General features: G+C 60.3%; 1 protein-coding gene across 1 annotated transcript in view; it reads right to left on the reverse strand.

Moving 5' to 3' along the window:
• The window catches only part of MYO7A (myosin VIIA), a 79,798-nt gene that overhangs the window by 2,795 nt on the left and 52,201 nt on the right, over positions 1–24,802 (reverse strand). Inside the window, exons 22-45 of the mRNA XM_036257845.1 lie at positions 23,991–24,200; positions 23,424–23,627; positions 23,021–23,197; positions 22,767–22,856; positions 21,210–21,337; positions 19,250–19,376; positions 18,452–18,571; positions 17,729–17,902; positions 16,656–16,883; positions 15,314–15,484; positions 14,059–14,176; positions 13,221–13,347; positions 12,050–12,219; positions 10,978–11,168; positions 10,268–10,392; positions 9,665–9,822; positions 8,572–8,725; positions 7,191–7,346; positions 6,570–6,675; positions 4,825–4,938; positions 3,380–3,467; positions 3,105–3,211; positions 1,114–1,299; positions 577–693 (exon numbers count right to left, since the gene is read on the reverse strand). Coding sequence (XP_036113738.1) covers positions 577–693; positions 1,114–1,299; positions 3,105–3,211; positions 3,380–3,467; positions 4,825–4,938; positions 6,570–6,675; positions 7,191–7,346; positions 8,572–8,725; positions 9,665–9,822; positions 10,268–10,392; positions 10,978–11,168; positions 12,050–12,219; positions 13,221–13,347; positions 14,059–14,176; positions 15,314–15,484; positions 16,656–16,883; positions 17,729–17,902; positions 18,452–18,571; positions 19,250–19,376; positions 21,210–21,337; positions 22,767–22,856; positions 23,021–23,197; positions 23,424–23,627; positions 23,991–24,200 — 3,546 coding nt within the window. The remainder of the gene's footprint in view (positions 1–576; positions 694–1,113; positions 1,300–3,104; positions 3,212–3,379; positions 3,468–4,824; positions 4,939–6,569; positions 6,676–7,190; positions 7,347–8,571; positions 8,726–9,664; positions 9,823–10,267; positions 10,393–10,977; positions 11,169–12,049; positions 12,220–13,220; positions 13,348–14,058; positions 14,177–15,313; positions 15,485–16,655; positions 16,884–17,728; positions 17,903–18,451; positions 18,572–19,249; positions 19,377–21,209; positions 21,338–22,766; positions 22,857–23,020; positions 23,198–23,423; positions 23,628–23,990; positions 24,201–24,802) is intronic.

Genomic DNA, 24,802 nt, shown 5'->3' on the forward strand with positions numbered 1-24,802 from the left:
CCCATCCTCCTTGTTCTGAACCCTCCAAGGCTGGCTGCCCCTGCAGGAAAACCCCTCTCCTGCTTGCCCACCTGCCTCACCAGGATCTGCTCACCTCGCGCCCTGTGCCCAGCTGCACTCGGCCACTTGCTCCTCTTGCCCGGGCCTGAGCTCTCACCCTCTGGGTCTATGCTCATGGCTGCCAGGGACACTCCCCAGGGGCTCCCCGGGGCTCGAGGTTGCCCCTTCCGGGAAGCCTCCTCAGCCTGTACGGTCTGGGTGGGCCCCCTGGCGCTGCCACCTTGGTAAGAGCCCCCCCCCCCCACGCCCCAGATTATCCTCCACGATTCGGGCCTGTTCACACATCTGCTTCCGCTGCCAGGCTGAGCTCTTGGTCCTCTGTGTCCCAGGACCGAGTCCAGGCTCAGCTCTCAGCCGAGACCCCTGGCGGAGACGAGTCTGAGGGGCCTTCCTTCTTCCTTGCCGGGGCAGGCAGCAGAGTCCATCGCTGGTTCCCAGTCCTGGGGAGGAGTCTCTGCCCTCTCGTGCCCCCTCCTCACCTCCTTCCTTTTCTCTGAGAAGCCACCCACAGCATACCTTCACCTCGAAAAAGGCTGAACCAAAGGTGGGCCACTTGAAGATGACCTTCAGGAAGGCCAGCTTGGCCTCCTCCTTGGACTTCCCCGCGTGCTTGTTGAAGTAGGCGACGATGGACTGCAGGGGAGGGTGGGTCAGAGTCCTCTCCTGCCCTCCGGCCCCACCCGTCAGCAGCTATCGAGGGCCTGGGAGGGCCAGGCACAGGAGGGAGTCCTGGAGGCCATGACAGGCTACCTCCCTTATTCCAGTTAATGGATTCCTGCCCTCCTCCCTCCCCAAGCAAGCAGGCCAAGGAGTTTTAAATAAAGGTAGGACACCATGGTAACCAAGGCAGGGAAAAATATTGCAGAGTGGCTAGCTGAATCCTTTTTCTGAAAGACTAGAGACTCAAGCAGCTGGAGAGGGAATGGGAGGGTGACCTTATCCCATGCAGGGTCACAGGAGAGCTTCCCTGGGCTGTTGGCTGCCCCCTGACCCCTGGGGTGCCCAGAGACCCACTGTAGGCGACCTTAGCCCCACTGCCTCCCCCATGCTCACCCGCTTCCAGTCGTCAGGTGCGACCTGCCGGATGAGGTCCTGGGGCACCAGCTCCCGGAGCAGCTTTGGGATACTGGGAAAGTAGGACTTGTCCTCCTCGAACTTGACCCTGTAGATCAGCGCCCCCAGCTGCAGCACCTCCTCCCGCGTGCACTTGTGGTAGCCTCGGAGATACTTGGGCAACTCCTGCCAAAGACAGAGCCGGTCACTGGGAGGAGGGACTTGGAGGAAGCGGCTCCTTCCCTACCACCCTGAGGTGCCTTCCTGCCTGAGCCCACACCGGGGCCGCTCGCTTTCCAGCAGCTGACCCCGCTCCTCGAGGGGGCACGGCACAGCGGAGCACAGCCGCCACGCGCGGATTCCCCGCGGTGCAGTTTGAAAGCAGAGCTGTGTGTGAACAGTATGTCATCCCCCTAACAGTCCAGCGAGGGGAAATCAGAGTGAGCAGAGGGTGAAACGGAGACTGTTCCGCACCCTGACCTCCCAGGCCTGCGCTCCCTGGGAAAGCCTCTCAGGCCGGCCTGGTTTCAGCAGCAGCACCAGCCATGCCCACCTCGAGCTTCCAGACCAGAACCGGAGTGTGGAGGGAGTCACTCTGGTGATTCGAAAGCAAAGCTGGACCCTCTAAAGGGCTAGCACTGCCCACAGGCTCCCCGAGCCTTACTACTCTCTTATTTGAAGCATAGGGAAACTGAGGCTGGCCTGAGGACGCACTGCAAATCAGAAACCTGTCAATTATGATCCACCTACCTTTTCATCTACACAATCAGATACTCACCCACCCTGTCCACTCACCACCTATCTGCCCATCTATACCCACCCATCCACCCAGCCATATGGGTCTACCCACCCACATCCATTCGCCCATCCATCTACCTACCCACCCACCCTCCTACCCACTCACCCACTCACCCATCCACCCACCTATATCCAACTCATAAATTCATTTACTATCCGTCCTCCCATCCATTCATGGAGTCACCGATTCACCTACTCACCCATCAATCAAGCCAACAAATATTTATTGAGCATCTACTATGAGCCAAGCCCTTTAAGCAGCAACATATATCCTCCTTACTCTCATGGAACTTGTAGTCAAGAACAGGCATTAATCATCACCCCAAATCAACGTACAATTCCACGAATTGTTCTCAGTACTATGAGAACATAAAACAGGGTGACCTGATACAGTCTTGGGGACAGAGAAGACTTCCCTTAAGATGAGCTGATTGATGGAAAACAGTATGGAGGGATTCCTTAGAAAATTAAAAATAGAACTGTCTTGTGACCCAGCAATTTTACTTCTGGGTATACAGTTGTCCCTCACCAGCCCGCGCTTTGACTTTTGCGGCTTCACTCTATCACGATTTTTTTCAAATACATAAATAAAGAATCCTACTTCGCGGAAACTCATTTATCGCGGTAGAGTCTGGAAATGATTAACCACAATAAACAAGGCTGACTGTATAGCCAAAGAAACCCCAAGCACTAATTTGAAAGAATATATATGCACCCCTATGTTCACTGCAGCTTTATTTACAACAGGCAAGTTATGGAAGCAACCCATGTGCCTATCAATAGACGAATAGATAAAAAAGCTGTGGTACATGTATACAATGGGATATTACTTGGCCAAAAAAAACCAAAAACACAGTCCTACCATTTGTGACAGCATGGATGGGCCTAGAGTATTATGCAAAGTGCAATAAGTCAGTCAGAGAAAGACAAATACCATATGATTTCACTTACATGTAGAATCGAAAGAACAATATAAATGAGCGAACAAAACAGACTCACATCTTTGAATTAGCGTCTGAAAGCTCAACAGGTAAAGAGGGAAAGACCCGAGAGAAGGGCATCCCAGAAGAGAGAACATGATAAATGTGTCTTCAAGGCTGTGCTGTCACAGGCCCTGCCCCTGGCAAGGACAGCGGGTCTCTGCTTTCACAGGTACACGAGGCTGCAGCCCGCGGAGACGCTGGGCAGCTCACCTGGTAATAGTGGAAGATGGAGTCGGCCATGGGGTCCTTCCCTGGCACTGTGGTGGTCCACAGCTTCTTCATGAAGAACACCTGGTAGGTGAGCGAGGGCAGGATTCCTGGGACAGAGGACAACTGGTCACCCAGAGGGTCCCCGTACAAAGGTGTGCCCATGCCCAGCACCGCCCAGAGCGGGTCCCTCCCAGGTGGGCTTTGTGGTACGACACCGAGCCAGCACCTGCCCTGCTCCGGGCTGCAGGTGAGCCCAGACCCCCTCCTCATGTTACCATCCTTGACGGGCCGCGCCTTCTTTATCCAGTCTGTCAGGTGTCGAACGAAGTCGAAGAAGAAGTCGTTCTCAGGCACGCTGATGACCTAAGGACACGGCCGTTCAGCCCACTGGTTCAGTTTGAGCAATGCTGACTTTCCCGCCCGAGGACTTCCTAGTGGCCCCTTCTCCACAGAGGCTCCCTCTGGCCGCCCGAAGGGGTGTCTGTGTGCAGCCACACCCTGCCCCAACTGTGTCTCCAGGACACAGCCTGCCCAGTGGGACAGTCACTCCACTCTGTCATTTAGCAAAGACCACTGCGCGCTGCCCTCGCCCCGGGGAAAAGACCGAGAACTAGCCCAGGCCCTGCCTTGGACAGTTGCTGGCATCTGTGTCCTGCTCCTCCCACAGGCTCTGAGCCACCTGGGTCCAGGACTCACTGAGATCCCCTCTGCGTCCCAGTGACTGGCACCGCTGGTCAGGGAAGCCTTCGCACAGGAAGGGGCTTCAGCACTGCCCTTTGACCCCGTGGACAGAGAAGTCGGGGAGGGCAGCGTGGGATGGAGGCAGGGGCCTGTGCTTTGGAGTCAGACCGACCTGGATCTCGGGCCCTTCTGTGTGACCCTGGGTAAGTTACTCAACCTTTCTGAACCCAGATTGTGTGATCTATTAGGTGGGGATGATCACCCTCCCTTCACGGGTATTTCAAGGGTTAATAGCTTCAGCTCAGCAGCTGAGGGGCGGTCAATCAGATCTGGAAGTACATGTGTGTTGGGGCGAGTGAGGGGCGGGCCTGGTGTGAGGCCACTCTGGGCAGATGCCCAGTAAGGAAAGGGGCGCACAGGGATGCAAGAAGGAGATGGGCACAGTCCGGTGCCACACAGAAGAGCACCTCTCTCTTCTCTACCCTGCCCTCCCTCCTGTCTCTTTCCTGTCCCTGCCCTCCCTCCTGTCTCTTTCCTGTCCCCTGCCCTCCCTCCTGTCTCTTTCCTGTCCCTGCCCTCCCTCCTGTCTCTTTCCTGTCCCTGCCCTCCCTCCTGTCTCTTTCCTGTCCCCTGTCCTCCCTCCCGTGTCTCTTTCCTGTCCCTGCCCTCCCTCCTGTCTCTTTCCTGTCCCTGCCCTCCCTCCTGTCTCTTTCCTGTCCCTGCCCTTCCTCCTGTCTCTTTCCTGTCCCTGCCCTCCCTCCTGTCTCTTTCCTGTCCCTGCCCTTCCTCCTGTCTCTTTCCTGTCCCTGCCCTCCCTCCTGTCTCTTTCCTGTCCCTGCCCTCCCTCCTGTCTCTTCCCCCTCCCCCCTCCTATGTCTCTTTCCCCTCCCCCTCCCTCCTGTCTCTCTGTCTCCTCCCCCTCCTCCCCCTCCTTCCCTCCTGTGTCTCTCTCCTCTCCCCCTGCTGCCCCAGAAGCTGCTATGGTTCCAGCAAATTTCCCAACAGACAAACCAACAACAGACAAGGACTCAGCACCCACCTTGTCTGCAATTTTGACAAAGAGGCTGAATCCCTCAGAGGACTTGAGGAGTAGCCGGGCGGCGATGTTCTGGCAGAAGTCCTTGGCCTTAGTGCTGGACTCCACCTCGAAGGCCTGGGGGTGGGGTGGGGCTGCCTTGACTCTGGCAGGGCCCCTTACACCCCACTGGCTAGACCGACCCCCTCCTAGGCAAGACAGCCCCCTCTAAGGAGGTCCCGTGGGTCCAGAGCTAGGCACAGCATTTAAGGAAAAAAAAAAAAGGCCACTCCTGTCTGGGTCTTCCCAGATCATGTCCTCCCCAACCCTCCAGGCCTTGGCCTTGGCCTGCAGGGCCCTGGGCCTGGCTCTACAAGCGTGTGTGATGGCAGAGGCCGAGGGAGCACGGAGGGCAGAGGCCGGGGGAGCACGGAGGGCGGAGGCCGGGGGAGCACGGAGGGCGGAGGCCGGGGGAGCACGGAGGGCGGAGGCCGGGGGGGCACAGAGGGCGGAGGCCCGGGGGGGCACGGAGGGCGGAGGCCCGGGGGAGCACGGAGGGCGGAGGCCCGGGGAGCACGGAGGGCGGAGGCTGGGGAGCACGGAGGGCGGATGTCCAGGGAGCACGGAGGGCGGATGTCCGGGGAGCACGGAGGGCGGATGTCCGGGGGAGCACGGAGGGTGGGAGCACGGAGGGCGGAGGCCGGGGGAGCACGGAGGGCGGAAGCCGGGGGGGCACGGAGGGCGGAGGCCCGGGGGAGCACGGAGGGCGGAGGCCCGGGGAGCACGGAGGGCGGAGGTTGGGGGAGCACGGAGGGCGGAGGTTGGGGGAGCGCCGAGGGCGGAGGTTGGGGGAGCACTGAGGGCGGAGGTTGGGGGTGCACTGAGGGCGGAGGTTTGGGGAGTATGGAGGGCGGAGGTTGGGGGAGCACAGAGGGCGGAGGTTGGGGGAGCACAGAGGGCGGAGGTTGGGGGTGCACTGAGGGCGGAGGTTTGGGGAGTACGGAGGGCGGAGGTTGGGGGAGCGCCGAGGGCGGAGGTTGGGGGAGCGCCGAGGGCGGAGGTTGGGGGAGCACAGAGGGCGGAGGTTGGGGGAGCACGGAGGGCGCAGGTTGGGGGAGCACGAGGGCGCAGGTTGGGGGAGCACGGATGGCAGGGGAAAACAGAGGTGAATGGTAGGTGAGGGTTCGACAAAGAGGAAAGCAGAGTCCAGAAAGGGGGAGGAGAAAAGAGAGCTGGAAGCAGGGTGGGAGGGACGGGAGCGGGGGGGGGGGGGGGGGCACTCCATGTTACCTTCCTCTGGAGGGGACAGGAAAGGATCTCAGAGTTTATCCTTGTGACTGGAATCCTATCGTGACATTTCTCAGTCTCTAGTGTCTAGACAGGTTCTAAAGCTGCCTCCAAAGGAAGGCGTCAGTGCTGGGCTGGGTTATCTGAACTGGCGCTGTGCTGACACGGGGTAAGAAGCAGGCTCAGAGGCAGCCTGGCCACAAGGGTGTGTCAGGAAGACAGGCAGGACCCTTGGACAGGGGGCCAGAGGAAGGGATGGCCTTCTCAAGGAAGCTGCTCGAGGAGACGGAGGTTGAACCAGAAACCCAAGGGCTCCTGACCCAGGGAGTCTGGCAGCTTGACTGAGCCCTGACTCCACTGAGGGGCAGGAGGAAGGGGAGCCGTGGGGATGGCAGGAGGGAGGCATCGAGGTTGCTCCCTGTGTCCCCCAGGGAGCCTGGTGTCTTAGGGGCATCCACGGGCCAAGAAGCCAGGGCCCTCACCTCGTCAGTGTCGTCGGGGAAGTAGACCTTGTGGAATATCTGGGTGGTTTTATGCTGGATGGCCTCCACCTCCACCAGGTGCGGGGGGTACTTCCGGGACCCGTTTCTAAAAGCCAGGGGCAGAGGGGACAAAGTCAGGAACTGGCAGGTTCACGAGGCAAGAAGCAGAGGGAACTTTGAGAGACAGAACATCTCACTTCCAATCCCTGCCCATCACTTCCTACCAGGAGACTGTCACTTAACCTCAGAATCTCCAGCTGCTCGTCTGTGCAATGGGATGATGACAGCACCCCCCACGGGGCTATGGAGGGGACAGTGAGCAAAGGACGCAGACGGGCTCTCGGAGTGTGACGTGCCTGCAGGCACCTGCCATCTGAGCTGGCTTGAAGGTCTGAGCCAGCCCCTCTGAGCAGCCAGACTCACTGTGTCCAGGATGGGCACTGGCACTTCAACCTCTGATGAGCTGGCAGCTGTGGTTCCCCAGGGACAGGTCCCACTTGCTATGTGGCCCCGTCCTCACCTCCAAGGGGACGGGTCTCCCAAACCAGGTGTGGCTGGGAGCCCATCGCAGTGCCTGCCCCCAGGCTGTGTGCCCTGCCCCCGCCCCCGCCCCCGCGGTACCTCAGGGCTTTCTGGAGCCGCTGCAGGCAGTCCGTGGCCAGCGGACAGTGCCTTCGGGACTGCAGGAAGCGCTGCACGTGGGGCAGGAGGATGTTGCTGGGGGGGAAGAGGCCCGTGCACAGCCAGAGCAGCTCCCAGCCCCGCTCTTCACTGTACCTGCCGGAAGAGGTGTAGTGTCCCGCAGGGGTACCAAGGGCAACCACAGGGGTCTGAGCACCACCCGGGGCTGCACACCCCTCTCTCCTCACCGCAGCAGCACATGCCCGGCCTGGCCCCCCGCCCTGTCTGAGGACCCACACAGACCCCACCTCCCTGACAGCTGGGTCCAGTGAGTGCCACTCAAAGTGTGGTCAGCTGACCCACGCGGGGCCACACAGTTACCAGCCTAATGGAGATAAGGTGCTCATGCCAGAATGAAAATCGGCTTTACCAAGCACTCTGTTTGGTTCAGCTAAGATTTTTTTCTTAGCAGGACTTTCTTATGAAGAAAGCAGTGTGTGATTTCTCTTCTGGCGGAAGCTCTTTAACTCACCTACTTTTGGAATAACACTAAGTTAGAACAGCCAGTGAGCTCCCTCAGGCACCATTCTGAGCTCTTTGGGCCTGACAGGAGGGAAGCTTGGAGGGCTTCTAGGAGGAGGTGGCATTCTATTTAGGCTTTGAAGAATGGGACAAATCCTGATATGCAAAGGAGAGGAAAGGTTTTCCTGGTTGGAGTCATAGCACATACAGAGGTTTGTCCGTGTGAAAAGATCTGATATTTGGCTCTTGAGTAAGAGATGCAGAGAGTGGCACAGCTGGGGAGGAAGTCGGGGGTCTGGGTGCAAGAAGATGATAGGGCTTCTCTTAGGCTCTGAAACTAGCCTGTGCCTGACTTCCCACTCCTGCAGTCATATGGCCCCGAGGGAGAAGAAGGTGACACCCTCTGGAACCCAACCCCTTTAGCCCATGAAAATCGTCAGCCAGAGCTTCCAACACAGCCAGCTCCGCCTGAGCAGGGAGGGGACCTTTGCTCCTGAGCTGAACCTGCAGTGGGACAGCAGAGCCTGGGCAGGGCAGGAGCATCTGGGAGGCTCTAGCTGGGCATGGCAGGAAGTTAGGAGGAGCTGGGCCTGTTAAACTCGGAGGACAGACAGAGGGCACAGCCACCACTGCTTGGTTCTTGGCCCTCCTGAGGCAGAGCTAGGGGGCCGGAGGGGGCTCCTACTCTGAGCGAGGAGGGACTGCTCCCAGGCAGAGCCAGCTGCTGCCTTGGGAGGCTGGGAGCTCCCCAGGACAATGGGTGCCTGACCGTTCAGATTCCCTTCAGCTGTGAGCACCGGGGGCGGGGGGGGGGGGGGGGAGGCCGGCCCCTTGGCTGCCCACCAGCCGGCTTACCTACCTGATGTGGTTGTCGGTCAGCTGCTTCAGGATCTGTACGTACACCTCGTCCTTGAGGGGCTCGGCCTTCAGGGCGCCCTCGAAGATCTGGTCGGTGAGCTCGTTGACCGAGCGCATCCTCTTGGATGGGTAGTCACCCATGTACTTGAGCATGGCTGGAGAGCCGTCAAGGAGGGGCTCGTGGCCAATGCGGGGTCCAGGAGGCAGGAGGCCACACTGTCCCACTGGGCCTGCCTCAGGATCGTGCCCCTGGGCCTCAGACTACTCACTTAGGAGACGAGCATTATTCTCCCACCCTGCGGCCCTTGCTTACCACCACCCTCTCTCAACTCCTGCAGCCCCCTCCTCCGCCCCCCAACCCCACATGCAAAGCGCTCACAGCAACCAGCATGCATGTCCCAATCACTAGTCTGACTATGCCACCCCTGTCCAGGGGCTCCGCATGGCCTCGGGACACAGTCCACGCTTCTTAACAGGGCTTGGGAACCCTCCACGAGTCAGCCCACACATCCTCAGATTCCCTCCTTGAGTCTGCCCTCCAGCTGTGTTGAATTATTTTATGCCCTCGAAACAGCCCTGCTCTGTCTGCCTCGGGGCCTTCGTGCATGCTGCTCCCTCCGTCTGGAACCCTCCCCACCCATCTCCCTTTTGACTGGCTGAGTAAGTCCTACTCAGTTTTCAGGTCTCAGCTTAGATACCACTTCCTCCAAGAAGCCCTCCCTGCCCTCCTCCAAGACTGGGTCAGGTCACTGTGCTGCCAACCTCATCATAGCACTGATCCCAGTCAGCATGTCTCCCTTGAGGCCAGGGACTGGGCCTGGTCACCACTGTCTCCACGCCTGGCCCAGCACATGGTAAAGTGCTGTCAGCCAAATAACAGGGTCAGAAGAGACAAAGGGTGAGGTGGCTTCTTGCATACTGTAGGGTGCCTGGCACCTGGAGGGAGCTGCTCCATCAGCCTCCCTCCGCGTCCCAGGACCCAGCGGGCCCCCAGAAGGATGTAGGTATCTAGATGAAAACCCTGGAGGCAGGGGCCGGCCCCACCCTGCCCTGTGGTCCCCTCCCCTGCCCCCAGCCCTGGTGTGGATGGATACCGATGAAGGCCATGCAGGCCTCCTGCGAGAGCTCCTCGCTGCCCAGGATCTTCTTGAGCAGGGCCTGCTTGAGCGGCTCCCGCGTGTGGCTCCACAGCCGGTCCTTCCCTCGGGCCTTGGACACCATCACACGGCTCAGGGTGTGCTTGGGCGGGGGCCTGACCCGGCACAGGAACAGTCAGCACTAACTGACACCCAGGTTGTGAGACCTGCCCCCATCCAGCCCCACTGCTGAAGGCCAAGGGTAGGGCACAGGCCCTGTTCCTCCCTGCAGCCCTGTGTCCTGGGGCAGGTACCCGTCCTCCCCGGCTTCACCTTCTCAGCTGGAAAAGGAAGACTAACGTGGCTGTGCCTCGGCCAGCCCTCCCCTCCCCCGTCTGCACGCTCCTGCTCCCCTCTGCACTGGCCTTGGCGTGTGCTCTGCCCGAGTCACCCCTATACCGCTTGGCGCAGAGCCCCCTCCCCCAGGAAGCCTTTCCTCTGTCCCCAGCAGCCCCATAACAAGCCCTGCTCAGAGGTGGGGTCGCTCTGTGATGCCCCCACCAGAGAGTGCCGCAGCCTGCAGCTGGCCATCCCGGGGCCCCTCTCCCCGTTCCCTGGCACCTGAAGTAGTCGTAGGAAAACTCCTCCAGTGTGTAGGGCTTGGTGCGCACCTCGGGCTCCGGTGTCCGCAGCTGCATCAGCCGGATAACGTCCTGCCTCTGGTCAGGGGTCATGGTGACCAGGGCCTGCAGACCAAGAGACGGGGCTGAGGTCAGCTCTCCGCCTGGGGCTCCTGGGATCAAAATGGCAAAGCCCAGAGCCTTCCAGACTGGGGCAGGGGAGCCTGCCACTGTGGGGGAGCCCCCGTGCCCCATTCCTGCTCTAGGAGCCCTTTGCTCCCTGTGACCTCCGAAGCTCCTGCTGCCTCCACCATGCTGGGCTCAGGACCCTTCCCTCGGTGCCCTGTGTCTGAACCAGGCTGGGTCAGTTAGAAAGGCTGGACGAGGCGGAGGGAACACGGTGAGAACTGCCCAGGGAGCGGGAGCCGCGTGGACACGCTGAGGTCTGAGTGCTCAGCGCTACGCTCAAGGTGATTCCAAAGAACCAGGACCCCCCTTCCCAGCTCTGCCCTCTGCGCTTTCGGTCTGAGCACACCCTGCCCCGGGCACTGCCTCCTCTGACGGGTGCCAGGCCCTCTCCAGGTGGGATAGCTCCCCACGGGGCCCCCAGATCATCTTCACAGAAGCTGCGGGCCCTGTGTCTATTGTAATCCCTCACTCAGACATGCAAAGAAGACAAAGAGGGGTTCGGCAGAGCCCCCATCCACATACCACAATCTCCCGCAGCGGCATGGTGACTGTGGGCATGACATACACGCAGTCGGTGGGGAAGTCCCCGCGCTGCTTGGTCCGCTCGTTGATGCCATTGGCCCAGCCGGAGCTCATGACCTGCTCTCCTGTGTCGTGGTCCAGGATGATGAGGTCTCCCTTAGCAAAGCCGAGGAAACCCGACTCCTCGCCCGCTGGGAACCAGTGGTGAGAGGGGCCACAGGGGGGCAGAAAGAGAGTCGGGATGAAACACCTTTATTTGAGTTGACGACCTAGAAGCTGCTCCTCACACTGAGGAACCGAGGCCCTGTCCCACTCACGTCTGCTCGCTGGTCACCCTGCCTCCATCTTGCCATAGCCCTCCACGCGGACACGGCCATCAGAGTAGGCCCGTCCCCCGCTCAAAACCCTTCTGGGGCTCCCCCTGCCCTCAGGAGAAAGCCCACACACTCCTTGACACGCTCAGAAGGCCCGTGGTGGGCTGACTGCTGACGTCGTACCCGCCCCTCACCAGTCCAGCCAACCGCAGCGCAGCTCCCAGACACGCCTGCTTCCCCAGCCCAGAGCTGGGTCTGTGGTCCGCTCTCTGCCTCGAACACTCACACACATTTTCCTCCCTGACCCCCAGGCTGCCTGGGGCCTCTCTTCTGGGCTCCCACAGCCTCTGGGCTTTCCTGGCCACTGTACTGTCCCAGGGACTGTCGCTGCCTGTTTCTACCCCTGACTTTTCACAGCTCTGCCCAGGGCCTGGGCGGCCGGGGAGGCTCGGTCAGGCAGTTGTTACTGCCGTCCTCATTTGAACACGGCGGGTATTTGGAGAATACCGAGGGAACCCCTGATCTCACCTGGACAAGGTGACGGGGATGAGTACTGAAGACCGGGGTGGGGGGAAGATTTCCCAGAGCATAGGAGGACGGCACAGAGTTTGGCTCTTTGGTTAAGTTGCAGCCAAGGGCATTGGGGGCAGATGGGTAACAGCATTAGCAGCTTTGAACGCCCAGCCAAGGCCAAGGGGGGTGATCTGCCTGACGCTTGTGACCCAGGTACTAGGCAGCCCGTGCCAAGAGCCACTCACCAGGGTTGGGGTTGTCCTGCAGGGCCACCACGTACTTAGACCTCTTCCGGAGCCCCTCCAGAAAGGTGACCACTAGGTCACGGATGTCCTCGGCATTGCTGGAGGTGAAGGTATACTCATCCCCCTTGATGGTGGCCAGCGTGAAGCTGGGGGCTGTCAGTTTGGCTCCCCTGCAGGACCAACACGGAGAACAGGGCCCAGCCGGGGTCAGTCCTGCCCAGCCCGAGTGAGATGAAGCACAGCCCAGGTCAGAGCAGCCCAGCGAGAGCAAGACACGGCACTCCCTGAAGGAGACCAAGGCCAGCACGGTCAGACACAGCCGGCCAGAGGCTGGCCTAGGCAGGGTGCCACGTGGCCCCGGTCAGACATGGCCTGGCCAAGGCCACGCGTGGTCAGAGGGAGGCCTGAAGTAGCCCAGCCCACTTCCCTTTTGCTGTTTAATTCCTACTCACCCTTTAGTCTCAGCCTAGGTACCCCTTCCTCCAGGAAGCCTTCTCTACCCCCCCACAGCCACCATTACACTGGTCCTGCTTTAACATGACCTGTTCAATACCATCTCCTGTCTCAGCTGAAGCTTCAAGGGGGGGGGGGGACTATCTTGTCCCCACGGCATCCTTCATGGGCCTGCGCAGAGCTGGCCGTGGCCCAACCCTGCCCAGAGGGACGCAGCCGGAGACAGCACTGCCCCTCCCACTGCTTGGTGCGTGTATTTCTCACCACAGTTACTGAAGGAAAGTATCGAGACCTCTACTTCAGGGACGAGGACGTGGAAGCAAGTCCCATCCGGGCCCCTGAATCCGGCCAGGGTCTTTCTATGTACACTCGGCTGCCCCGCCTAGCCCAGCCACAGCCCATCTCGGGACAACCACGGACGCTCCACAGAGGCCTCCCTGCCACCCGTCAGGGCTGCTCGGCCACTCAGGACCGGGACCGGCCGCGGGGCTCTTCCCCTCGGTGGCGTCCTCTGTGAGCTGGAGACTCCCCTCGGAGGCCCGGGCCCGCAGGAGGGCTCCAGGAGCCTCTCCTCCCCATCTGTCTGTGTGTCCCTCTGCCCCTCCTCGGCTCAGACAGCTGAATCAGGACTCGGCGCCGGAGCCCCAGCCCTGCCGGGCCTTTGTGCAGCTCCCACAGCTCCCTGCCCTGCACCGAGGTGGGTGCGGGGCTGACTCGCCTGCTGCTGGACACAGCCATGATCTCGGGGAAGGACAGCTCCAGAAGCACCTGCTCCTGCTCATCCACGAAGTAGACGCCCGTCCAGTTGACGGCCACAATGACGTCGTTTTTGGGGAGGCTGGGGCCTGGGGCAGAGATCGAGGCACTGAGAGGAGGCCTCCCTCTCCTGGGCCCAGCCCCGGCCCGTCCTCACGGCTGCCCGAGCGGGGAGCATATTGATTTCCACTTTACAGAAATGGAAACTGAGCCTCAGAGAGCACAACCTCCCAGGCAGCCAAATCCCAGCGGTGGGAAGAGGGTGCTGCCCCCGCCCTGCAGTGAGGTGAGTGTGGGGAGGTTCCCTCCGGCCAACGACTGGTGATTCTGTGAAGCCCGGCACCAGCACGGGCCTGGCATGGAGAGGTGCCCCAAAATGACAGCCGAGGACAGCTGAGCTGGTGGCCTGTGCAGGTTTGTGCTGGCCCCTCCCAGCGTCATGGAGTCAGCCCAGCCCGAGCTCTGGGCCACGCGCTTCTCCAGCTGCTTTAACGATCTCCAGGCGCACTGGGCTGTTCAACCCCGTGCGCCTGCCGTGCGCCTGCCGTGCGCCTGCCGTGCGCCTGCCGTGCGCCTGCCGTGCGCCTGCCGTGCGCCTGCCGTGCGCCTGCCGTGCGCCTGCCGTGCGCCACGGAGCCCAGCTGGACTGAGGGAGGCAGACCCACTCGCGCACCGGCCTGGAGAGACCACGCAGCCCGCAGGCAGGACTGGCCGCCTGGGCACTGTCTCAGGCCATCCCCTCCCTGCGTGGGCTGGAGGAAGGGTGGGAGAAGCCATGGGGGCAGGGAAGCTGCGGGCACCTGAGAATTTGTAGGCTTCGTAAAACCTGGAGAACAACAAGGGCCACTTGAAGCGGGCGTAATTGACCACGTCCTCCTTGACCTTCTGGGAATCAGTTCTCCTCTGGGCATAAATCCCCTGGAGGGGGGCAGACAAGGACAGGGGACAAAAAGACATCATATGCGCTCTGTCTGGAAGTCAGAGGTCCCCGCCCCCAGGCCAGGAGTGGCCCCAGGCTATGGCGCCCTCCTGTGTGTCATGGCCTCACCCCGTCCCATCAGCCCCCCGCCACCCCATCACCTGCCCTCCTCCTACTCCACTGACATCAGCATTCGCTCGGGGAACACAGGTCCTGCCTGCAGGGCTCCCAGTGCACCAAGTGACAGAAAAGCCCACCGTTCCAGCCAGCGCAAATGCAGGGAATGGAAGGGCCTTAGCAGCTGCCCAGTGTGAGGGGTGGTGGAGGGACTGCCAAGGACAGAGACATGGAGGGATGGAGGGGAGCATGTATCTCCTCTGGAGGGAGGGGAGGCCTCAGGGGTGAGCCAGGACCAGATGTAGAGGGGCACAGGGAGCTTCGGGCAGGGGTGGAGGCTTGTGGGCAGCTCACCAGAGGTCAAAGAGCCAGGTGGGAAGAGGCCATGTGGAGCGGGGTGAGAGACCGCTGGTCTGCAGAGCCTTCTGGCAACTTGTGTGCAAAGATGGTTCTGCTCTTACATAACCAGGGCCAGACCCTCCAGCAGCTGGGGTCTCCCCACCCCTACCCCGCCCCCAGCAGGCTACCCCTGCTCTACTTGGGCAGCCCCTTAGCCTGGAAGGCAGCTGCTCAGGGCTGGTTATGGGCCTGGGGCCTCAAGCAAGGGGGCGAGGGGCCTGCACGAAGTCCCCAGGTGGGACGGGGGCCAGAGTTCTTGCAGCAGAGAGGAGGGCGCCCTTGACGATCTCCTCCAGCACGCAGCAGCACTCCTGAGCTGTGGCGCTAGGAACGCCTGTGCAGGTCAGGAGTGGGGACCCCCAACACCCCCGGGCCCATGGTTTCCCCCATGTGGTCCACCTCTGTGTCCCCGGAGCCCAGGCCAAAGTAGAGGACAGGAGACGTGAGAGAACTGAGGTCCATGGGGGAGGATGGCTGGTGGGAAGCAGGAGGTCAAGGTGCCACCCTGCCCCCTGCAGCTGGTAGACAGACATGTCGGTGAGAACTGTGACTCTGGTGCCCAGTGCTAACTCCATGACCCCCGTCACCACAGCCCCTTCCGAGAGCCCGCCCAGCCCCACCTTCTTGTGGGCGGCAATGGCCAGCTGCGCCCACTTCTCCAGCGTCTTCAGCGGCGTGATCTCACGGTCGGGGATGTAGGTGGGCACGAGGCTCAGGAGGCGCTCCAGGATCATCTCAGAGCCATAGTCCACAAAGTACTGCTGGGAGGCCAGCTCGGCCAGGTCGTCCTCCTGGGTGGGGGGGGTGGAGGTCTCACGCACACCCTCTGGGCAGCCCTGCCCCCTGCGGGCTCAGCCCCTGGCCCGGGGACCCCGCGCTCTCTGAGTTCACCAGCCGCTCTTGCCTGCCGGCTGGACCATGAGCTTGTGCAGGGCAGGACCACATCCTCGCCTTCTCCTGGGCCCGCTCAGCACCAGAGGTACCCCAGCTGACCCAGAGAGAGCAGCCAGACCCTCACAACAGGTCAGCCACTACATCCACGGTCCAGTGAGAGCAACTGGGGCTGACAAACAAGAACAGGCAGGGACTGCCCTGGAGGGAGGGGGACCTGGGTACTGCTGGAGACTGTCACTACCCCCCTGGGATGATCAAAGCACTGCACAGCCCACAGCTGCAGCACAGAGGCTGCAGGGAGCCACGCGGGCACTGGGCAGTGGCCCCTGTGCCTGCGGCGGGCGCACGGCAGCCCCCGTGACGCCTGCCTGGGGCTCTTGGGTGTCTTACAGGCAGTAGATATTTTTCAACTCGTTCAAAGTATTTTAGAATTTTAGAAACTGGTGTAGCTGTACTAACACATTCTGCCTGAATAGCAACTCGCCACCACGGCCACCACCACCAACACCATCATCATCATCACGACCCTCACGCCTCCAGCTGTCCTACACCATCACTGCTCCACCATCGCCACCACCAGCCCTTCATTCCCATCATCTCCATCCTCCTCCTTCCATCACAACCACCAACAGAATCCCAGGTATCATGAGAGACACCATCACTACCATCAAAAACAAGACAACCACGCCACTCCTGTCCGCAGAAGGAAATAGAAGGATACACGTTTGCAAACTTTGGTCTAACGAGTGGATGATCTCTTAACCCCTCAGAGGGCAGAGTTTTCTAGACTGACGCAGAACCAGGCAGCCGGCTGTGGAGCGCGTCCTTGTACCGCGCAGCCTCCGCAGCAGCGTGGGCACACCTCCCGCCGGCAGAGTCCAGGCTGGTCTTCAAAGCCCTTGCCCTGTGGTAGCGTTAGATCCAGGAGGAGCTTGGATCGTGCCCGCCCTCAATCAGGCTAACCTCTGCGTTAGCTAATGGTGGGTCACAGACAGTAACACTCAGCCCGAATTCAGAAAACAGGCGTCCCTGCGTCAAGCAAGCTCAGCCAGATCGGCTCGCACTCACCTTCTCACACCTGTACTCCCCAAACTTGACCCCTCGCACCACCTGCTGGTAGATGAGATTGGTCGCCACATTGTCCTCGGAAGGGTTGTGCCAGGGCGTGAAGACCTCTTTGCGGAAGAAGAGCCGCCAGGGGGCATTGCGCTCCTGGGCACCCTGCTCTTTGGCATACTGCTCACACTGGGAGACGGCATCCATGACGTGGTCACTGCCACTGCCCAGGGAGGACACCTGTTGGCAGAGGGCTGGCAGTCACCCAGCGGAAGGGGGAGCAAGCAGGGCAGGACTACAAAGAGCCATCCACTGGGCCGACTGTTCCCATTTGGATGCCAAACTGAGGCTCCGAGAGGCAGGGAGGTGCCCAGGAGGCAGACCAGCACAGGATCCCTGCACCCCAGCCATGGGCCCTGAGCCGGCACACCACCCAGGAGTCCCCATTTCATAGTGTAAGCCTTTTGTGAAACTCTGATGGACAAATGGCCACTGAAAACACAAGAAATATCTATCCGCACAGGAGAAAAATCCAGACAAATTGTGTCGACAACATGGTTCTGTCTGTGGACCTGCAGGGTGGGGGCACCTCTGCTGTGTGTGACGTTGCTGGGTGTGGAGGCAAAGTCACCCAGCCCCGGGCCCCACTCCACAGAGAAGGCTCCAGGCCTGGATGTGCCAGGTGGTCACTAAGGAGTAAACGAAATTACCATAGCAACCTGATGAGGAGCCATATCCCCAACTGTAAATGGGAAGACGGGGTCTGGAGAGCCAAGTGGCTGCGTGCGCCCGCCGCCTGTCCGCCATGTTCGTTCCCCAGCACCAGCGGGGGACTGACCTGGCCCTTCTACCTCTGACTGAAGTGAGTTCTGGGTTTCAACACTGTTCTACTGCATTTTTCTTTAGGGGCTTAAAAGGGCTCCACATGCTTAAAGAATTGGCCAGATCTAGGGTTACCACCAGCGAACAGGGCAAACCATGGCCCTGGAAGGTAAGTAACGCGCAAGGTGACCTGAGCCAGTAGGTGGCAGCACTGGGCGGGGAGCGGTGCAGCCCAGGGACCACCAGTGCAGGGCTGGCCGTACCTTATCAAACAGGGCAATGTAGAGGGAGAACCCGAAGCGGTCCTTGAGTGAGATCTTGTCGGCCAGTGCGTTGCAGAGCTCCTTGGCCGTGGTGGCTGAGTCTGCCAACAGGGTCTTGGTGGTCCCATCCATGAATGTCACAGGCAGCATAATGGGCTTCTTGGACTTGGTGGCCTGAAGGTGACCAAGAGGCTTGTGGGAGTCCTCTCACTTCAGACCACCTAACCTCTCTGGCTCCTAGCTCCCAGCTGCCTATGAGATTGGAGCTGCCCCCAGGGCCCCGACTCCAGCATCTCACCAAGACATTGTCTGTCCGGGTCACAGGTACCCAGGAAGCCCTGCTGTGCTCCCCAACCTACAGGGCACTCAGGGTCCCTGAGCCAGGCCACAGGGGCTGGGAGGTTAGGCAGTGACTCGCCAGGGGCTTCTGCCCTCATGTCACATAACTATCACAAGGCCCTGTGAAATGAGTAGTATTCTGGCCCTGTTGCCGATGAAGCCATTGAGACAGAGGGAAAACCTGCCCAAATCACTTTGACCATAAGGCGGACAGACAGGAGTCAGCCATCCACTGGGGGCGTTCCCGTTCCAACAGGCCTGGGATTCAGAACTTAAGGGTGGGTGTGTGAAAAACACAGAATCCCAAAGCAGGGCATTTTCTGGGCACGGGAGATGCACACACACGTGTGCACAGGTACACGCTTGGCAGGGCCGGGGCTGCACCTGTAGCTCCAGCCAGCTGGGTGGCTGCGTCCGTGTCCCATTGACGAAGGTCCTCCTGAGCCGCTCCTCACAGTATGGCGCGTAGCCAGGCGGTCCCCCGTGGATGAAGTTCCGCAGGTACTGTAGACAGAGGACCAGCTGAGGGGGTCCCCGCTCTGCCATCAGAGCAGTCTCGCAGGGTCTCCTGCCTCCGGTCTCTCCACCCACACTCTGTACCTGCTCTTCAAGGCACGTCTGCCCTCGCCCCTCTGCTCCCAGGGCTCCCTCCAAATCCAGTGCACACAGCTTGTGTTGGCACCACAAGCCCGCCCTGTCGAGTCTCAGCCATGCCTCTTGCTTCACCCCACACACTGTGCCCTCCCCCCACCCAGCTTGACTGCTCCTCGCCCAGGGCCCACCTCCCTGACTAGGAGGCGTGCTCCCTCTTCACAGCACTGGCCAGCCAGGTGGTCCCACTGCCACCTGTTCTGTCTCTGTGTCCCCAGCGCCCAGGGCCGGGCACCAAGGAGCAGGCAAGAAAGAGGCCCGAGAGGAACTAAAGTGCCTGCTCGAAGACAGGACGTAGAGGGTCCAGGAGATGCTGCTGTCAAACTTGGCCTCCTCATGAATAAAATGGGCCGAGGGGAGAACAGCGTGAGGGTCCGGCTGCTCAGGAGGAGGGGACAGGAAGACGGCCTGGCGTAGCTGAGGCCTGAGTGAGATGACTCGGGCAGGGCCTCATTACCAAGGCCCCCAGAGCTTCTTCCCAAAGCTCCCTCCCAGCCCCCCTTCCCTGCAGGAGGCCAGGTGCCTGCCTACCTTAACAAACTTCTCCGAGGGGGCGAAGCAGCCCACACAGAGGGACATGAGGATCCAGCCCCGGGCATAGCTGCTCTTGGAGGGGTTGTGGGTGAGCTGCTTGCCAATCTGGCAGTAGATCTCATCCCTGGGCAGGGGAGGCACGGAAGGGAGACCACCTCAGGGGAAAAGTACCCCCGGCTCCACCCCAGCCTGTCCCTCACCAGCTAGGTGGCCCAGGCAGGAGAGTTCACCTTTCTGAGCCTAGCCCATGGTCATGAGAGCAAGTGCATTTTCTACTAATGGCAAGTAGCAGAGCAGAAACAGCAAAAACATCTGGGGAATTTCTCTGGGGGTGGAATGAGCAGGGACTTTGACTTTCTCTTGATACATTTCTGTAATGTTTGAATACTTAAGTGGTCTGGTCATGTGTTGCTTTTGTAATCAAATTAAAGCAATGAGGGTAGCTTTTTCCTTTCATTTTAAGGGGAAATGATAGTACCTTCCTTACAGGATTGCTGTGCAGAAGAAGGAGCCAAGGCTCGTAAAGCACCTAGCACAATACACCCTCAATAAATGCGAGTGGCAGTTAAGACACTGCCTGCCTGTTCAGGGCCAAGAGCAGGACCCGTGATGATGAAGTGACCACCAGGGGGCACTCTCGGCTCTTTTCTGCCTCGAAGGCCGGCCTGGGCGGAAAGGAGGATCTGTCTATCTAACTCAGTGGCTTGCCAGTTTGAGAGTTCACAGACCAGTGCAACTTCAAAATAAATTCTGGAGGTTTCTAACTTATTATCATGACAAATAAGGACATTTAAGACACCACCCCCACATACAACCTGCCCATTATCTATACCACAGTTATTTCATAAAACAAAGGTAATTTTAGTATTCAAAAAGTAGGAAGGCTGAAGTCTCAGAACCAAGAACAGTCCTTTAAATAAATCAAATTTAGCTCTAGAAACATCCTTATTTTTTCCATCTTGTCACAAACCAATTAAAACTTCATCACCTGCGGCTGGGAGCCTGACCCCTCCCCCTCCATCACTTGATGGACGTATGGGGACACCTGGGCCGAGATAAGGACGGGCCCAGCTGTCAATACCCCACCCTTCTGACTCCTGGTCCAGGGCTCCTGGCATTGCGTTCCCTGGAAGTAACCGCTTTAAGTCACTGTGGAAATAACTGGGTCACAAATCCTTGCCGCTTCTTCCTGGAGGCGGGCGACCTGGGTACTGTGACCATCGCCTCGAGGTGGTGACAGCCTCCAGCAGCACTGAGAGGAGGCCTGGAGGGAAGGCAGCAGGTCTGGGAGGCTAGTGACTCTTGGGAAAGTCTCTTCCGTCTCTGGACCTCAGTTTTCCCATTGGTAAAATGGGGCTCACCCCCCCCCATCCTGCTGTCCTCCCAGCCAGCAGTCATGGGATCAGCAGTCATGGGATCACCTGTCCTCTGGTGCAGAGTTCTCAGAAAAGTCCCACTTCCCTCCACTGACCAGCTGAGCTGATCCCTTCATTGCTCCTGCGGACTCCTGGGGCATCCACCTCCTCCCCAGTACCCCAGGGACCCAATGTGAGCCTGTCCGGGCCTGGGGGGAAGGAGCCACTCCTGGCATGAGCTGGCGGGGACGAGGTTGAAGCAGAAAATGCACGTCAGGTACTGATGACAATAGCTGCCACTTGCTGGATGCCTCCCGGGTCCCACACTTTCCACAGGTTTATCTGCTCACAAGTCTATGAGGCAGGTACTATTATTATTCCCCTTTTACAGATGGAGAAACTGAGGTTTACACAGAGGAACTAACTCTACCAAGGTCACATGACTAGCTAGCAGCAGAGCTAAATCCAGGCCTGTGTGGCTTAATCTGTTGCTAAAGTGAGAGAGCCACAACTCAGCCACCAAAAGCCTTTTAGGGCCGCACCCCAGGAGGGCAGGGTGCCTCCCCGCACACCCCTCCCTGCACCCCGCCCTCGGCGCTGACCGGAGTGCTGGTCGTAAGATGCCGTTGCCAATGATGAAGTGCAGCTTCTCCAGGTTGGAGGTGGGCCGGTCCTCCAGCATGCTATTGCCCTGCACCGTGGACTCCCCGTCATGCAGCCTCTTGGTCACCTGGGCCACAGGGAGGGGACAAGGCTTAACCCAGGCAGGGGAAGTGAGGGCCCTGCCCCCTGCCTGAGTCTGCCCACTTCCCTGAGAGCAGAATCCTGGGAGTGGCCAGAAGAGCTGGCTCCATGGGTCATATCCTGTGCAGAGCACGTGTTGGATCAACCCACTCTGGGGTTAAGGCTCCTCTGCGGCCTCCTTGTCACCCCGCCCCAACCCCTACACCAGAGAAGCCCTTTCAGTCAGGGAAGGGACCTGCTCCTCCGACTCTTGGCAGGACCCCTATCTCTCCAGGGGCTCCCACACACAACTCTGACACCCAGAGTCCTCCCTGGGTTCTAACTCCCGACACCATCACCTGTCACCAATGCCCTGGCCCCTATGTGAACAGCCCAGACTGGGTTCTTCCCTCTGGTCTCACACAACCCACAACATGAGCCCTGCACCCTGTCCAGAGATGAGGGGTGAGTGAGAGGGTGAGCAGGGAGAATGTGCCTCTTCACACAGAAGGGTGTGGGAGGTCCTCCCATCTACTGAGCACCCAGTTGTCATCCTGCACCATCCCCCCAGGGGCCCACGGAGTGGGCATTTTTGTTCCTGGGGGTCTCAGATACCCATGAGCAAAGGTGGGAGTCTAATCTAGGACTACATGACTGCAAGACTGGATGTGAGCCCCAGATGGGGAACAGGGTGAGGACAGAGGCAGTCGGCTGTGGGAGCCCCAAGGGGGAGTCGGTGGCTGCGGAGGGTCCCATGAGGGGTCTGTGGAGGCGGCCACCCCCAGGCAGAGAAGAGGAAGGAGGAACTTTAGGACGTGAGACTGGTGTGTGCAAATGCATGGGGCATGGGAAGCCAGGCCCCTGCGCTGGAAATGGTTCATGTGTCTGCCTTCCCGGCCTGAACAACTCGGAGCCCAGGGACCGAGCGCAGGGACCGAGCCCAGGGACCGAGCGCAGGGACCGAGCCCAGGGACCGAGCGCAGGGACCGAGCCCAGGGACCGAGCGCAGGGACCGAGCCCAGGGACCGAGCGCAGGGACCGAGCCCAGGGACCGAGCGCAGGGACCGAGCGCAGGGATGGTGCTGAGAGAAGCGAGGTGACCACACCCGCGAGTTCAAACAAATCAGTAGCGTCGATGCCCCTGGGCACGCATCCCCCAGAAAGGTCCTTAGATCAAACGCAACGCAGGACGTCCTCCCTCTCACTACCTGCTGCCCCAGCCCTCCCCAGCATCAGGTCCCCTCCTCTGGGAAGCCCTCCCTGACCTGGCCCCAGCCTGAGCCCAGGGCTCTCTTCCTGTCCTCCCGATCACCCCGATGCCATCCTGTCACCAGCCATCCCAGAGCCCTTGGACAGGCAGCGTCCGTCCCTGAGGGTCCCAAGGCCAGCCTTGTCCCAGCCTGGGCCACCCAGGGCAGCTGGGGGTCTGCTCTAACCTCCTCTGTCAGCTTCGACTTCTTCTTCAGGGTCAAGTGCACCAGCTTGTGCCTCACACTGCTCTTCTTCTGCCCCTCAGGCAGCTGGGCCTGCGGACAACAGGGGCCGGGAACCAACGCTGAGCCTTGTTCCCACAGGAGACGGAGGAGCGCGGGGGCCGGGAGGTGAGGCAGAGGTAGCTCCTGGAAGCTCCTGGGCTGAGGACCCGCCCACTGGCCGGGGCGGGAGGTCGCCAGAGGGCACCGGGCCTCACCTCGCCCTCGCCCTGCAGCGCCTGCAGCTCCCTCTTGTACGTCTTCTTGCCTAGGGTCTCATAAATCTTGGTCATCACGGGGATCTTCTCGCTGCCGTCACTCATGGCCGTGTGGTACTTCGGCTCAGGGAGGTCGCCCATGAACCGGAGGATGGTGATCCACACCGCCAGGGCCGCCTGGGGGCAGAGCATGTGAGTCAGAAAGCCCAAGCGCAGGGTATCACTGACGCCACCGGAGTAACCTGGGGCGTGGGGACAGGGCTGCAGACCCACCGGAAGGCCAGTGCTGAGGGCGTCTGGATGTTCTTAGGATCGTGGCCGCCCAGTAAAGTCAGCCCTGGTCCCAGCCCACCGGGGCCCGCCTCCTCGGTGCCCACATTGCCAGCGCAGCCCCAGCTCTCACCAGCTGGTCACCTTCATCATCGTGGTACAACAGCGGCTGCTTGAGCGGCCGCCGGGTATAGGTGTGCGTGGTCGTGCCCTGGAAGTAGGTGGCAGAGAACTTGGCGAATTTGTACTCGGAGAGGTCCTCCTCGTCCTCATCCGGCAGGGGCAGGGCTGCGTCCAGGTCCTCCTCCACCATCTCCCTCCGCCCGCGCTCCAGGTCCTGAGGAGGGAGGGGTTCCCTGCTGTGGGGCGACCCAGGGCTGGGCTGCAGCCCCCCCACCTGTCCCTGCGGGGCTGGCACCTCCTCCACCAGGGTATAGTGTCGTCCTGTTCACTACTTAGAATCTGGTGCATGGTGAGCCCTCAATGCACAAATGAATAAAAGGCTGCGAGCGGCCCTGTAGAGGGACAGTGACTGACCTGACGTGGTAGGCTGGTGGCTGGACAGGGCCTGGGATCTATGGCCCCTGACCCAGGTCATTGCAGCTGCTCTCTGCTCAGAGGGGACCAGGTGGTCTTACATGCAAGGGGGCACAGCCATCCCCCTGAAGCCTGTCCCCAGCCCCTGTTCCCAGCCTGGTACCTCAAAGCCACTGGGTGCCTGGCCCTCCTGGCCTGGCAGGCCGCCCGAAGTCCCCAGGAAGCCGAACATCTTGTCCACCATGTCCGAGTGATTGACGGGCTCGTGGCGGGCCCTCTCCATCTGCTCCAGGAGCTCTTTCTTCCGCCGAGCCTCCTCCTTCTCCTTCAGCTCTCGCTCGGCGTCCTCACGAGCCAGCTGGGCCAGGCGCTCCTGGGAGGTGGGGAGACGGAGGAGACAGCCTCAGGAACTAGCCCTCCCTGGGGAGCCCAAGAGCCCCTGCAGCACCCAGGCCGCAGCCCCAATCTCCTCCTGGGCCTCCTGACCACGGGGAAGGATTGAGCTTGGGCCTCACACCCATCAGCTCTCAAAGCCTCGTGCAGACAGATGCCCAGGTAGTAATGCCGCCGGCCCTCGGGGCTCAGCTGGAACACCTCCTCCAGGAAGCCTGCTCGTGCTTTCCCAGCCGGAGGGACCACGCCAGCCAAGAATCCCATCCCCGTTGGGTCAAGGCTTTAGACCAGGGCTGACCCACAGAAAAACAACGCGAGCCACGCAGGTAGCGGCTACACTTAAAACGGTAAAAGGAAATAAGGGAAATCTTATTTTAATAATATATTTTATTTAACCCAACATTTCCAAAATAATATTTCAACATGTAACTAATATTTTTAAAGTAGTACGGAGACAGTTTATATTCCTTTTTTCCTTACTGTTTTCAAAATCCAGCATGTGTTTTGCGCTTAGAGTGCTTTGCCGTTTCAAGCGCTCAGTGGCCCCCTGGGGCTGGTGGCTCTATGCTGGATGCTCTCACC

This window comes from Molossus molossus, unplaced genomic scaffold (assembly GCF_014108415.1).
Source record: "Molossus molossus isolate mMolMol1 unplaced genomic scaffold, mMolMol1.p scaffold_m16_p_13, whole genome shotgun sequence".
In the NCBI taxonomy this organism is placed as follows: Eukaryota; Metazoa; Chordata; class Mammalia; order Chiroptera; family Molossidae; genus Molossus; species Molossus molossus.